The 13,687-nt window shown below is 36.0% G+C and overlaps 2 protein-coding genes across 6 annotated transcripts; one reads left to right on the top strand and one right to left on the bottom strand.

Annotated features, from left to right (window-relative positions):
- The first annotated feature begins 258 nt into the window (after positions 1 to 258).
- Positions 259 to 9,669, top strand: LOC120274105 (RNA pseudouridine synthase 5). Of its 4 annotated transcripts, XR_005540700.1 has the most exons (18): positions 259 to 424; positions 501 to 558; positions 644 to 671; positions 740 to 786; positions 874 to 964; positions 1,209 to 1,377; positions 1,964 to 2,051; positions 2,639 to 2,723; positions 2,967 to 3,042; positions 3,258 to 3,325; positions 3,699 to 3,768; positions 4,767 to 4,845; positions 5,185 to 5,278; positions 5,945 to 6,090; positions 8,723 to 8,858; positions 8,938 to 9,039; positions 9,239 to 9,282; positions 9,375 to 9,669. XR_005540700.1 is itself a non-coding variant. In XM_039280863.1 (15 exons), exons 1-14 carry the CDS (start codon positions 313 to 315, stop codon positions 6,056 to 6,058), a joined length of 1,170 nt encoding a protein of 389 aa, XP_039136797.1. In that variant the 5' UTR covers positions 259 to 312; the 3' UTR covers positions 6,059 to 6,090; positions 7,129 to 7,409. The 4 variants fall into 4 exon arrangements, 3 of the variants coding, with proteins under 3 accessions (XP_039136797.1, XP_039136794.1, XP_039136796.1); XM_039280863.1 differs by lacking the exons at positions 8,723 to 8,858; positions 8,938 to 9,039; positions 9,239 to 9,282; positions 9,375 to 9,669 and adding an exon at positions 7,129 to 7,409 and having other exon boundaries at positions 2,648 to 2,723; XM_039280860.1 differs by lacking the exons at positions 8,723 to 8,858; positions 8,938 to 9,039; positions 9,239 to 9,282; positions 9,375 to 9,669 and adding an exon at positions 7,129 to 7,409.
- Positions 9,670 to 9,809: 140 nt separating this feature from the next.
- Positions 9,810 to 13,547, bottom strand: LOC120274106 (lipid phosphate phosphatase gamma). Of its 2 annotated transcripts, none has more exons than XM_039280864.1 (3): positions 13,010 to 13,546; positions 12,699 to 12,909; positions 9,810 to 10,111 (listed from the first exon to the last, which is right to left on the bottom strand). In XM_039280864.1, exons 1-2 carry the CDS (start codon positions 13,472 to 13,474, stop codon positions 12,703 to 12,705), a joined length of 672 nt encoding a protein of 223 aa, XP_039136798.1. In that variant the 5' UTR covers positions 13,475 to 13,546; the 3' UTR covers positions 9,810 to 10,111; positions 12,699 to 12,702. The 2 variants fall into 2 exon arrangements, with proteins under 2 accessions (XP_039136798.1, XP_039136799.1); XM_039280865.1 differs by lacking the exon at positions 9,810 to 10,111 and adding an exon at positions 11,248 to 11,503 and having other exon boundaries at positions 13,010 to 13,547.
- Positions 13,548 to 13,687: the final 140 nt, after the last annotated feature.

Here is a 13,687-nt window from a genome sequence, read left to right as displayed (position 1 = left end):
TAATGATTATTTTTACAAACTTGTTATGCTGGATTTGTATTAAAAAAAAAAAACTTAAGTCATCTCTCTCACACACACACTATTTTGACTAAATAAAAACTAAAGATAACAACAAAGAAGACAAAAGAAAATAAAATTAGTGGATAGTAATTAGAAATAATAAAATTATTACTAATTAATATTAATAATAATTGCTATTCAACAACTGCATCGGGATGAGGACTTTCCTTTGATTTCTATATCGACGGTGAATAGCAATTCGCAGACTTCCAAAACCTCCGAGACGAAACCCTGTGCTTTTCGAGGTCACTCATGGCGATGCCCACCTCGTCGACGCCCCAACCACCGTACTCCTTCGGGGCACCATGGCCGGAGCTCAACGAAGGCTTGTCCTATGCTGACGCCGTTCCTTCAATCCATCCTGGTTTCTTCGCTTTCTCTTCTCCTGATCCGATTCTTTGTTCGTTTCCGATTTCTAATCCATTCCTTCATTCGAACAGCTCCAACGCTGATCGGATTCTATTCCACGGAGTACAAGAGCTCGGCACCGCTGGAAGGGTGAGTTCCTCTTCTGATTCTTGTAGCCCTTGATATCTTGGTTATCTGGTTGAAGTTTGTTTGTGTTTTTGTTTCTTTGATGCAGTTGGCTTCGAAGAATCCGGAATGGCCAGGTTCGTGTCATTTGATTTCTTCTTTGGTTTTCTATTTGCTATTTTGATGATGTTTGTTGTCGTTGTAGATTACCATTGACGGCCAAGTTGTTACGGATCCTGAGACTGTTCTTAGGTTTGAATGTGATTGTTTCATCTTGTCCTTCAAAATTTTTTTCTGTAGTGAAGTAACAATCCTTGTTTTGCTGCTTGCATTGTTTAGAGCGGGTTCAAAAGTAGTTTATCATCGGCTTCCTTGGAAAGAACCTCCTGCCCCTTATCTGCTTGAAGTTCTTTATGAAGATGATCACATGGTTAGCATTTTCTCATGTTTCTTTTTATGGTTTGATTCGAAGACTTATATAAAGTTCAAAATAATTGTTTGATCTTTGTTCATAATGAGCATTGGAAAAAGAAAATGTTTGGGTAATATTTTGATATTTTTAGTTTTGTGAAATTTGATGGTAGGGGAAAACGAAGATCATCAACTTACTGGGGTTTTAATAGGGCATTTTGATTTTATTATTTTATTTTTTTACATTTTTTTTGTGTGATTAGGTTGCTATAAATAAACCTTCTGGTCTGCAAGTTCTGCCTGGAGGAATTTTTCAGCAGAGAACTGTCCTACAGCAGCTAAGGTGGAATACATGGAAAGGAATTCCTGTTTCACGTCGTTGTGGAGAAGCGCATCCTGTACCTGTTCATCGCCTGGGACGAGGCACATCAGGTTTTCTTTATTTGTTAACAAGATTTCATGATTCGTGTCTGCGTTAAATATTTGAAATCATTGCATGACACCATGTGCTATTTTAATGGCAAGTTGCATATTTTCAATGTTTCCTGCTTTAAGTTCTGTTTCCAAGAAGGATATAGGTTTTGATTGCCATATCTTCACCACACGAGGTGAATTGATCTTTTGGCACTCACACTTTTGATGTGAGAGCTGGTTGGAAAGAGACAGTAAATATGTTTCCACTCTGAGTCTGATGGGATAATGGCATAGCATCTTTTAGTTGAATCTTTTTAATCAATTAAATGCATTTCCCTGTATAAAATTAGAAGGCGATACACTTAATAATTGAAAATGCTTACTGGTGGAGGTGGCTGAGTTGATCAAGCAAAACAAGGATCCAAAGTCTAGACTTATTTATTTAAATTTTTATTGTAATCTAAATGAACACTTTATCAGTTTGCTAATAGGCAGTTGCCTCTGTTATTTTTATCAGTTTATTTATTTATAGTAATGATTTGACCTCTACTCTATTTTGAGCGAACTCCTGTGGTTAACTTTATGTATTGTTGCTGAATGCTAGGAATATTACTGTGTGCTAAGACAAAGCAGGCAAAAACTGGCCTTGCAAAATTGTTTGCTGTCGGTACATCTGCCATCGAGGAGAAAAGGTGATGTGGGATTTTTTCTTGTTATTCTTTCAATTACTTCTATATTTCATTGATCATTTTGTGCAAATTTTTCTTTTTCTTTTCTTTGACATTATTCAAAAGCTATTTGGTTTATATAACTTAAACAATTGCTGATATGGAGGTCTTAAAAAATTGTTATTTCAAATGCTGTCAGATTAGCAAAACCCGCAAATATCTAACTGAATAAAGATCAGCCCAAGTAAAATGACCGAGAACATACAGTCACTTACTGTATACAGAATACAATCTAATGCATATCCCTCTTAGTGACTTATGAAAGATGAAGCTAATACTCATAGAATAATTCTTTGATCTCTCTTATATTGTTCTGTGCGATGAAAACCTCCAGTTTTGTGCTCCCTTCTTTGATTTCTCTTATGAAAGATGAAGCTAATACTCAGAATATTTAAAAATGAAAAGATTATAGAAAATCAACCTTGTATATAGAGCTTCTCTGATATCACCTACTCTCACATGTTTCCTTGAAGTTACTGCCATTTAGAACATGACATAATTTTCTTTATTTTTGACCCCTTATATCTGAATTCTACATTGACCACTCAAAGAAAATATAGCCAGAAGCTTGATAAGGATTGGAGGATTTCAAAGTTCTATAGAGCACTTGTGACAGGGCTACTTGAAGATGATGAGGTAAAAGTCTTGTTATATGAGATATATATTTTCTGTGTAATGGCTCACAATGAATTCACATGCATGAAGACGAGCAATTTCTAAATTCTGTATATTATATATTTAAAGAAAAAAATGCCATTATTATTATTTTTTTTTGTGAGTGTGTAAGAGCGCCTCCACACAAGCAGCTATCAGTCCCTGAAAACCTTTCTTAGCATATTGGCTTTTTTGAACAATAAAATCCGGTTTGGTTTGTCACAGGTTATAATCAAACAGCCCATTGGAGTTATGCAGTATCCTGGTGTTGCAAAAGGGCTTTATGTTGCGACTTCTTCAGGTTTTCTTTCTGTTAACCTAATGGACCTTCTTTATGTATCTATCTATCTGTGTACATGCACATGTGGCCAAATTGGTTGATTAAAAAACTCAGGGTCTTAGAAGTCTCTTCTGCGCTCTGGCCGGAGCAAGCCAGACCCCTGCTTAACCCATTTACATATATCCACTAAAATAGGTTACCTTATGCCCATATTAAATGCTGTCTTATTAAAACAGGGAAGCCTGCTTTGAGCAAAGTGTCTGTTGTTGAAAGAGATGTGCAGGAAAAACGGACATTGGTTCAGGTATTCTCATCTGTGGACAGTGTACCTCCTTCAAAGTTGTTTTAGTACAATTGCGTTTCTTGTTTAGGTCTATCTTTGAGGTAGATTTTAGAACTTTTGCCCTGTTTTCAAATTTTACTGTTAAGGAAACATTGGGTGTCATTAAATGGAATATAAATGTTCGATCATAAATGCCTATCCCTTTTTAGCTGTAATTTCCATATCCTACAATATTCATGTAGAACTAACCTCCTACCAAAGTGACAATTTTCTGAGTCATTCGTGGACCAAGTGTGTCATACATGAGGTTTTTGAAATGCTTTTAACTAGGATTCTAACAAACTCATTCACCTACTAGTTCAACTGAATATTTTTTTTCTTAGTTCTTTCTTAGGTAGAGATCCATTCGGGGCGGCCACATCAAATTCGCATTCACCTTGCTTTTATTGGGCATCCACTTTTTGGTGAGTTGTTTGCTTTTTATGTTTAATTTCTCATTGCAGTAAATTTATTTTATTCTTGTACATTTGAACCTTCTTCAATTGTTGTAAATGGAGAAAAGTCTCTTAATCACAAATTTGATTTTAATATACAGATACATTAGCATTTTAAATATTTAGTGACTTTGAGTATAAGTGGTTGCCTGTTATGTCTTGTTCCATACACCGGTTGTAAAGACCACATTCTGATGATATAAATGTCTTATACTTTTGGTCGTGTTCCATACACCGGTTGTAAAGACCGCATTCCGATGATATAAATGTCTTATACACATGTTGTAAAGACCATATTATGGTTGTAATCATATTTTTTAATAAAAATGGAGAAATAACTCTTGAGTTCATTGAATGCAAAAAGAAAATATGATTATAATAATAAGCACTTGAGATTTTTTATATTTTATATTATTATTATTATTATTATTATTGGGGAGAAACTTGCACACACACACAGATATATATATATATATATATATATAATCTTTTAAGAGAAAAGAGTTTCTTTTAGCTTATTGTTCTAAGAGAGTCTAATAAATCCCAAACAATGAAGTGATACGCCTGAAGAATGCCTACACAATATAAGTGCTTTGTAGGGGCTGAAGAAGCCTGCCCGGTAAAGATGTCATGTTTGAGCACAAGATTTTATGTGAAAAGCTGGTATATAGAAGTTAAATATTTTGGAGCATATGTTTTTTCTTTGCCTGTCACTGTTGTCCCGCTTGTATTAAAAATTTTCTGAGTTGTCTTATCATGCTGCATACAATTAATAATTATATGGACTTGCTCTCAATATATTTATCAAATCTGCATGATCTCTTACTATGACATGTTGACTATGCCAATCTACAGTTGAACTGTGAGCTGTCAGAAGATGATGACTCTATCTTTCTGTCAATTTAATACAATTCCACTAGTTATTATTAGCCATCTTGATAATAATTGATTTTGAAAATTTTTGATAGGCGATCCTCTTTATGACATTGGTGGACATCCAAAATCGGTCGAGTCAGAATTGGTAGATGGTAGCTTTGCAGAAGATGGGTAATAGTTGGCTGCATTTGCTTAAATACCCTTGATTAAGTAGATTATGCAACCTCAAATTACTTGCATGTTTTGCTACTAATGGGGATGAAAGACACCTAGTTTGGAGCTCTTTTTTGAGGCAACAAATTATTAGATCAGTTAATTCTTAAAAATAACCATGAAGGATGTCACATTGGTCATTTATGCTCTCATAAGTGAAGTCTTTGCTCCTTGTCCATCCTCCATATAGGCTGAAAGTGTTTAGCAATTGTAAGCATTTTCAGTAAACTAATATTTCACATATTCAATGTATTGACTGTAAATATCTTTCTTTGTTGTTGCTATGTTCTTCTGCAGAGGGTATAATAAACCAACAAACCCTGTACCAGGAGATTGTGGCTATTTTTTGCATGCACATCGGGTTATTCTATTTCACCCATCCACGGATGAGGTTAGTATACAATGACCATAATTTTCTTCCTGGTGTAGCATATGAATACAGCGAGATATCCACATGTAAGATTAAGCCGTAAGAAGATTACCTATTTACCCTTGAACTCATGGTCTTCAGATAGCAGATTGAACTGAGATTGTTGAGAGAAATTTCACGAATATGTGAAATTTTTCAAAAAATTGCTGAGATGGAAAACCCAATGCAATCTTTGTCAAAGATTTGGCTTTGGTTTCTCTTTTGTCAGTTCCTAGATTCTCTTTCACAGTATTATGAGTTACAGGCTAGTGTTATATCATTAGAATTACAATGGTTAGTCATTGTTGCTTAATACTTTCGAAATCAATACAATTCATATGCCATCATTTACTGCAAGGTTAAAACACTTCTCTGGAATGCATGTTCACTCTTTGTATTCATAATTCATACAGTACCTAAGGAAAGCTCCCTTTGTCTGTTGGTAGACATACACTAGTCCCATCAAACCACTAGTGACTCCTTGAGCATGTCACCCTCAAGGTCCTTTACACCCAAGCCTGTGAAACCAGCCATCTATGCTTATATACATTATGCTATAATCTTTGAGATCTATGTAGGTTTGTATATTTATGATTCCAGATCAGCATAACATGCATTGTTGAGTCTTAGATGTGAATTTCCTTTCAGGTTGTTGAAATAACTGCTCCACTCCCATCAGTTCTTCAAACTAATAGCAAAGAATTGAATAGAAAGGAGATACCAAAAGAGGGCCTACAGTGTGTTGCAGGCAGTAGTTCCTAAAAACTATAAACACTCTCCAGTTGATTGACCAGGTAAAGTTTAGTAGCCCTACTTAATAGTTATAAGGATAAATATAGATTTAAATTATTTTGCAGACAAGAAATATCGGAAAAAAAAATGACCTTTCTGCTTTGATTGGCTTTTTCCCCACTAAACAATCAAAGCATTGAAATGAATGACACAATACAATAAGGAATGGATTAAAGAACAAGAGAGTTTTTGTAGCATTCTTGATGATCTTTAATATAATTGTGTTTCTTCCAGATTTCTTGTAGCTTATGAAAGTTCAGTGGCACCTAATGTTTTAGTGTTGTCACATCAGAAGAGCACTGTTAATATGAACTTACAATAGTCTGATTACTACTAAGAATAGTTATTCTACCCAACCCGGTCAGGTTCTGGGTTTCGGTCAATCATCGGTCAATGTTGGATATATAGAAATATATTATAATATTATTTTAAAATTATAAATTATTTTTAATTATATAATGATATATAATAATATTCATAAATTATTAGTTATCAAATAAATAATTTGATGGAAAAATAAAAAATATAATTATTAATCTCTTATTTGGAAGTAGTAGAAAATGAAAAAAAAAATACAAACTTAAATTAAAAAAGAAAAGCCGATATGGCGAGTCCTATTCCTATATCAATCTGAACAAGTAGCCTTAGTGGAAAGTCTCATCAGACCTAAGACTCGGCGAACTAAGACCTTTAACTTTTGACAAAATTACATATATATACTCTTCAATTTATTAGATCAAAAAATTCAAAGGATGAAAAAGTTATTTTAAAAAAATCATTCACCCGGAATCTGGCCGGGGCACTGGGTTTGACCAAATTGAAGCGGGTCAATCTGGGTCAAAATGGGTTAATTGCATAATCAGTCTAATTAGAGATCCGGACTGGTTTAAACACTGGGTCATTGGATCAACTAGTCCGATCACAGGTTGATACGAGTTTAATAACTATGCTGCTAAGCATGTGGTGCAGAAAAACAAAAATCATTGTAATTGCAGGAACATTTTATGGTTTTCTGATGAAGATATCTTGTTTTGGACCAGTGATTTTACTGGCGAATGGAGTAGTTTGGTGAAATTATAGTGTGAAGTTGACAGGCCACCAATCTAAGCCTGCCTCTTTATTGAAGAATGAAGATTGTTGAGACAATCAAACAAATCGGGTTTGGGTGATAATGGACATGCATTTAAGTAATAAAATGAGTGAATTATGTCGGTTGTATGCTTACTCCTCTTGCTGTCATATTTCCTTTTTTTTGCCATTGTGTTTACGCTATTTTTGTAGTCATATAGGCTTTTAATGAAATACATTATTATTATTATTATTATTATTATTATTATTATTATTATTAGTAGCGAAAGACTCAAAATCCAATTGCAAGGGATGCTTGTTCGAATCCCTTGATAGGCGTTAGACAAGTTGATTTATCTCGGATTTGGTTGTCAGGATTAGGGTACCAGGCAAGGAAAAGGGAATTTAATGATTTCATGAAGATTTTAAGAAAATAGTTTCATCCATACGTGACACAGGTAGATTATAAATAATTTTATTCTCGTATCAGCTAATTCTTCTGATTTTTCTTCTCTCCCAAACATTTTAAGTTTAAAAAATTAATAAGTAAAATTCGTGCGAAATATAAATATATAATTTAATTGTGACAAATCTACTTGTGGAAAGCTGGAGAGATTGTTTAACAACTTTAAACAAAAGTGACATACAATATATACATATATATTTTGTAAGTGTGTGTATAAATAAATTCACAAGAATTACATGATTTCAACAATTTAGCATACATGAAATTTTTTCCCAAAATGAGCGGTTCAGCCGCTAAGAAAAGACAAAGACACACACAAACTTCAATGGAGCAAGTAGGGACGGAATCAATGCGTATATGAGTGTTGAGACCACCTATACACAACTACTACTCACACTTTTAAAAATATGCTTTCATTCACACATGACTCAAACTCCCACCACTTATGAAGGGTTCTAATTGAGATCCGGCTATTACTATACCGCTTGATCATTGGATTACGGCTAAGAAGCTTTCTTAGCCTATGACCAATAAGAAATATTACTCAAGCATACACTAGAAGTTACTGCTACTAGATATGGCCAATTATAGCATAAAATGACAGGTGAAAAACAGGCCATCCATAATACCATATCCTGCAAAGAGTCTATTCAAACGATAGAACAAGAGGATGATAAGCAGACAAACAAGGGTCACATAAAACCTCCCAACATATGTATGTTGAGCAAGGTCTCTTGGCCCAGAGGGGCATGACACGCCAACTGTCTCTTTTGAGCTCTAAAAGAGAAACAACCTAGCAAGTGACACCCAATAATTTTGGTCACATGGACTAGTGTGAGTTATGAGGTTGATCAAACACAAGAGAACCAGTTTGCAACCCAACCCACTTTTGCATGTGTCTCTCTCTGGCACCACAGAGCTCAATGCCAAAACAAAAGAGGTGCGTGAGAGTGTAAGGGTCCATGTCTCCCTCAAACATTATTGTGAATTTATGAGAGAGGGGTATGGTGTCATGAATCCTCATATCAGTTCACCATCACCCACCTTCCCTTTTCCTTCTTCTCTTATGGCTGCTCTTTGTCTCTATTTATGTTTGTCAGTTTGAGACGGGAGCAAGGGCTCGGGTCTTCTTGAAGAACAGACAGAACAAGCGTCGAAGGTCAATGGAGCGGAGCCAATGGAGCACACTTGTTGCCATTTCACTTCTTATAGTTGCCACATTTGTGCTATCCAAAGGTCAGATCATCTATCTGCTAATCCTTCAACATATTCCTATGGAAAAAACACTTAACCAGACTGTTCTTGGTTTGTACAGATGCTGTAGTCTCGGATGCAAGTAATGAAGAAATATACCAGATTGATTACCGAGGGCCGGAGACGCACTCGGCTTTACCCCCTCCAGAGATATCCAGGGCAGGTATTGAAGGATGGAAATGCTAGATTTACAGAATAGTTCTATCAAACTGACGTAGTGTCTGAAATATTAAACGTTAGCAATCTATCGTATGGTCAAGTCGGTCAAATTATTTGGTCCTACAACATACTATGACACTTAGTTTCAGCATTACCTGCATCTTGCTATAATTTGATTTTTCTGAGCTAAGTAATCTATGCAGATCCCAAGCCAAAACCTCAGATGAAGCATCATGCACACAAAACTGTAAGGCCTCCGTATCCAAATAACAGTTGTAGCATTTGATTTTTATTTGAACAAGGGCATGGTGCTAAACAACTAGAATATCTGTTTTACAGAGAAAGATAAGGCATGGATAGAGAAGGAAAAGCAAAAGTGCAGCGATGGAATGCAATTTATGGGTTTGTTTATCTACTGGTCAAGAGTTTGGGTGATCTCGGTAAATGACAGGAGATGGTATATGTTATATCATATATGTTCGAGTGGGGAAAAAAAGCCAGCAAAATAAGGTCTGATAGTTGTTTAGGATCACTACATGATGATATTTGAATCAAATCATAGAAGTTGTATTGCTATCATTTTGAATCATATATGTATGATCAGCATGTCATGCTAATTGAAAGCTTGAGTTCATATGTGAAAAAGGTGCATGTGGTGATTGTTTGAAAACTAATAACAAATGATAATCTAATCAGTTCACAGAATGCCATAGATTGGTCTGCCTAGTAATGCACAGCATAGAAATCTTGTCACCATAAGAAAGATGAATAAAGGAAACAAACAGAACTATATTTAGAAATTGATATTTTTTTTAATAACTATTCAATTGCATAAAGTTACAATATAATCAGGGTAAAATGTTCTTTTTATCAATAAATAGTGGAATGAAATCCTACTGTTATGAGATCTTGAAATACTTATCCCAGGTCTCTTTATAGTTCCTTTCAAACCCAAGAATAACAAGCAAAGTTAATCTGCTATAATGTTATAATAAAAGCAATTACCTGATGAGATCTCCACTGATGTGCAAGGTACAATATTTCAACAGATGGGTTACTTCAGCAAAAGGAGAGATCTGCATTGCAAAAAATAAGGATGGAAAACTTGACCACTAACAGCTGAAGCAGTTAGAATAGCTGTGACAAAGCACATAGCACATATGTAAAAATCGGATAATTAACCGAAAGTAACTAACACTAAAAAGAGAGAGAGAGAGAGAGTCATCATTCCTCACCAACAACATATTTTACCCAAAACATCAGTATAACATATATGGAGATTTTGGTTAGAAGCACAGCGGGAAATTAGATTTGAGAACGAAAGATGTTCTGCTTATCACTCTCATCTAAGCAGGGCTTTTTTTTTTCCTCTTGCAGAGCTAAGACTTAAGTATAAGTCTGCTTTGCTAAATGAATGATTATTTCTGAACTTCTCATGATACTCCCATGCGCGTTCTATTTCTTATTTCTGATATCCAAAATCAAAGTTGATAAAACTCAAGGAATTAGTCCGGCAATCTGATTTGGATTTAAATTTCAGATCCTTAATTCCATAATGGCTAGAAAAAACATATCAATACGCCACCATTTCCTGCATGCACCTAAAAGCAAGCATTTTATGCCTTAGTTTCCTCAGAGAGCTCAAGAATCAGAAACCAAAGCACTCATGATTGCATTCCATGTAACCAGCAAGTAGGATCCGACATACTCAAACCTTAAACATTGTAAACTAGAGAACAGGTGATAAGCTTCTCAGACTCAGGCATGTTGTTTTTCTAAAACAGCCTAACTATGGACAAAATGATAGAAAGCCTTTCTCCAAAAGACAGCAAACAAAAACAAAAAGCCAAAGATAACCATTCCACAAAGACCAACATTAGGTGAGGCGCCCCTTTCTCCAAAGGAAAAGTGCCGGTTTTTCTGGTTTTGCTGGGATATGAAAAGGCATCATTACTAGTTACCAGTGGCCATTAATCTTCTCATATCAAAACAAATTCCCAAAATTCACACTTACTCTATGGTCTTCAGATGCACACCTTCTAAATTGAATAATATCATGCATCAACAAGGATGGCTTTAAATCCCACAAAATTACCAACATCAATGAGTCCATAAAATAAGCTCATGAACTTGTACAAGTGTCTCACTTTCCACACCATTCACCACAGTCATAAACCATCTCAAATCACATATCATCCCATACTCAGATGCGTGCTCATTTAATCTTACATTTTATTTATATAAAACTTATACTTTCAAAAGCTATTGCATTACCCTATAGATCCGCTCACATACATCTCCTCATCTCCATTTGTCTATGACAAAGACAAACATAACAACAACACAGCAGACAACCTCTTTTCTTTTCTTTCGCCCGCCTAAAGGAGGATGTTGGTTTACTTTCACTATAAAGTTTGAACTCTTAACACGCCATCAAGATATACCCAATCTCCATAGGAAGCTTAAAGCTGTAATAGTGTTGTGAAGAAAATAAACAATGCAAGCATGATGACAAACTATCAACTAGATTAATTAGGATTCAAGCAATAGAAGTTCAATAAAGGTGATTATCATCAGAGAACTGCAAATATTTTACTGGAATGTCTCAACTACATCCTCTTACAAATCCTTCAAATAGACCTTAAAACTTCAAATAACAATCAAGCCAAAAGAAAAAAAAAAAAATAATACCATGAAAGATATAATCCTGCTCCACCGTCCTCTAAATTGGGGTCCATATAGAAAAGTTGGAACAAATGGAGGTTCGAATGCTGATGTTCATATCAGACTGGTAATCCCCAAAAATGCACATTTTCTCAACATCCTTGCTACTCAAGCACTAATAGAAAAGAAGATAATAAAAATTCCATTGTTCAATGAAGGGCATGACTGTGAGACAGTGTCATATGAAGTATCACTTATTTCCTCACCAGAAATCTTGGCCTGAATCTTTTATTCACTATTAGAAATTTAGCATTGTACATGCCAGATATCCTCTATTTGCATTCTTAAATTTAACATTACTTGCTTAGTACCCAGTACATTATAAACCATATAGTTTGTTTATTATTGAATTCCACGATCAACATTCCAAAACATATCCTACCTCTGTACCTAAAATAATAATAATAACAATAAGAATAAACTATGCACGTTGGTTTCCGTAAACAAAACTTTAGGATCAAAATGTTGGAAGAAAAGGGGAAGCCCAAACATCCAAATTAAGTTTTACAATAACAAATAACACTAGCGATTATATTCAATTCATCAAAGGCAACAAGAAGGAGAACTAAGACAAGAGGTAGTCCATGCACATGAAGAAGTGTTTCAAAAATCACAGGAACAAGTGATTGTATCACGGCCATTTGACAATCAATCGGGTGGGGGTGACAATCAATATCGGCTTGAACGATCAATCAAAAAAGTTACAAAATTAGATAGCAATACAAAGTTTGTGCAATACAATCTGGAAAAGCAGCATGGAAAAAAGATCCAGTAATAGAACAAATAATCAATTACAGCCATATCAAACCTCAAATGGCAGGATAAGAAGACACTGATCTAAAGACCCTCAATATACCTCTAAAATTAACGCAAACAATATATAAGTTCAAGTTTCACGACATCGACAAAGAAATATTCAATAAACAAATAGAAACTTACAAAATCAATCCTGAGCCTGCTTCTTCCTCGCTGCCCTAGCATTATCATACTCAAACTTCAGAACATTCTTAATATGGGATGAATCCTTGATGTACAAGACCCGCCCGATCCAACTCTCCTCCATTGCCGGAAAGTAATCCACAAGGATACTGTTCACAATCCAGAACCACAGCGCTCCGAGCACAAGACCAAGACCCGCCCCTGCAAACACCTAAACATTCATCCAATCCATGGACACACCATTATCATCCTCACTTCAAAGACAAAATCAACAAAATAGATTGATGAAATGAGATCGCCTGGATGAGAACCTGGGCGACGGTGTGGTATCCGAGATAGACGCGAGAGTACATGGTGAGGATGGCGGGGGGCCAAGCGAGAAAGGTGAGGAAGGGCCGGGATCGGGGTGAGATGCCGAGACCGCGGATGCAGAGGAGGGAGAAGTAGATGGCGAAGAAGAACATGTACTGAGAGTGGCTGGACGGCCATCCATGGGAGTCGCACATCTCAAGGGCGGCGCAGGTGTCGGGGCGGGATTGCTGCACCGAGGTCTTGACAAGCTCGTTGAGGACCTGGGAGAAGATTAGGCCTAGGGCAAAGAAGAAGCCCTGGAGCTCTCGCCGGAAGAGGAAGTGGGAGACGAAGCCACCGAGGCTGATGAACACAGGGATGAGGGAGACCCAGGCAAGGAAGTGACCAAGAGAATCGCCGCGCCGGTACCGGACGTGGGTGAGCGTCACCGCCTTGAGCGCCGCCTGCGCCGGAGGGGAAGCCATTGCCGGAGAGGGAGATCGCGAATGAAGCTTCGAAGAGAAGCACGGACGATATCGAAGATGGAGTCAAAAAGTAAAAGCTCGCGTTCAAACAGTTACAACAACCGTTATCGGGTCGGATTTTTTCCATAGGCGGATCCAACATAGATCCGAATCCGATTCACTAAATATTTTTCTTTTCAAAAACTTCAATCAAAATTTATTTTAATTTAATTA

Source organism: Dioscorea cayenensis, chromosome 12 (genome assembly GCF_009730915.1).
Source record: "Dioscorea cayenensis subsp. rotundata cultivar TDr96_F1 chromosome 12, TDr96_F1_v2_PseudoChromosome.rev07_lg8_w22 25.fasta, whole genome shotgun sequence".
Taxonomy (NCBI): domain Eukaryota; kingdom Viridiplantae; phylum Streptophyta; class Magnoliopsida; order Dioscoreales; family Dioscoreaceae; genus Dioscorea; species Dioscorea cayenensis.
This window is presented reverse-complemented; position numbering and strand designations above follow the sequence as displayed.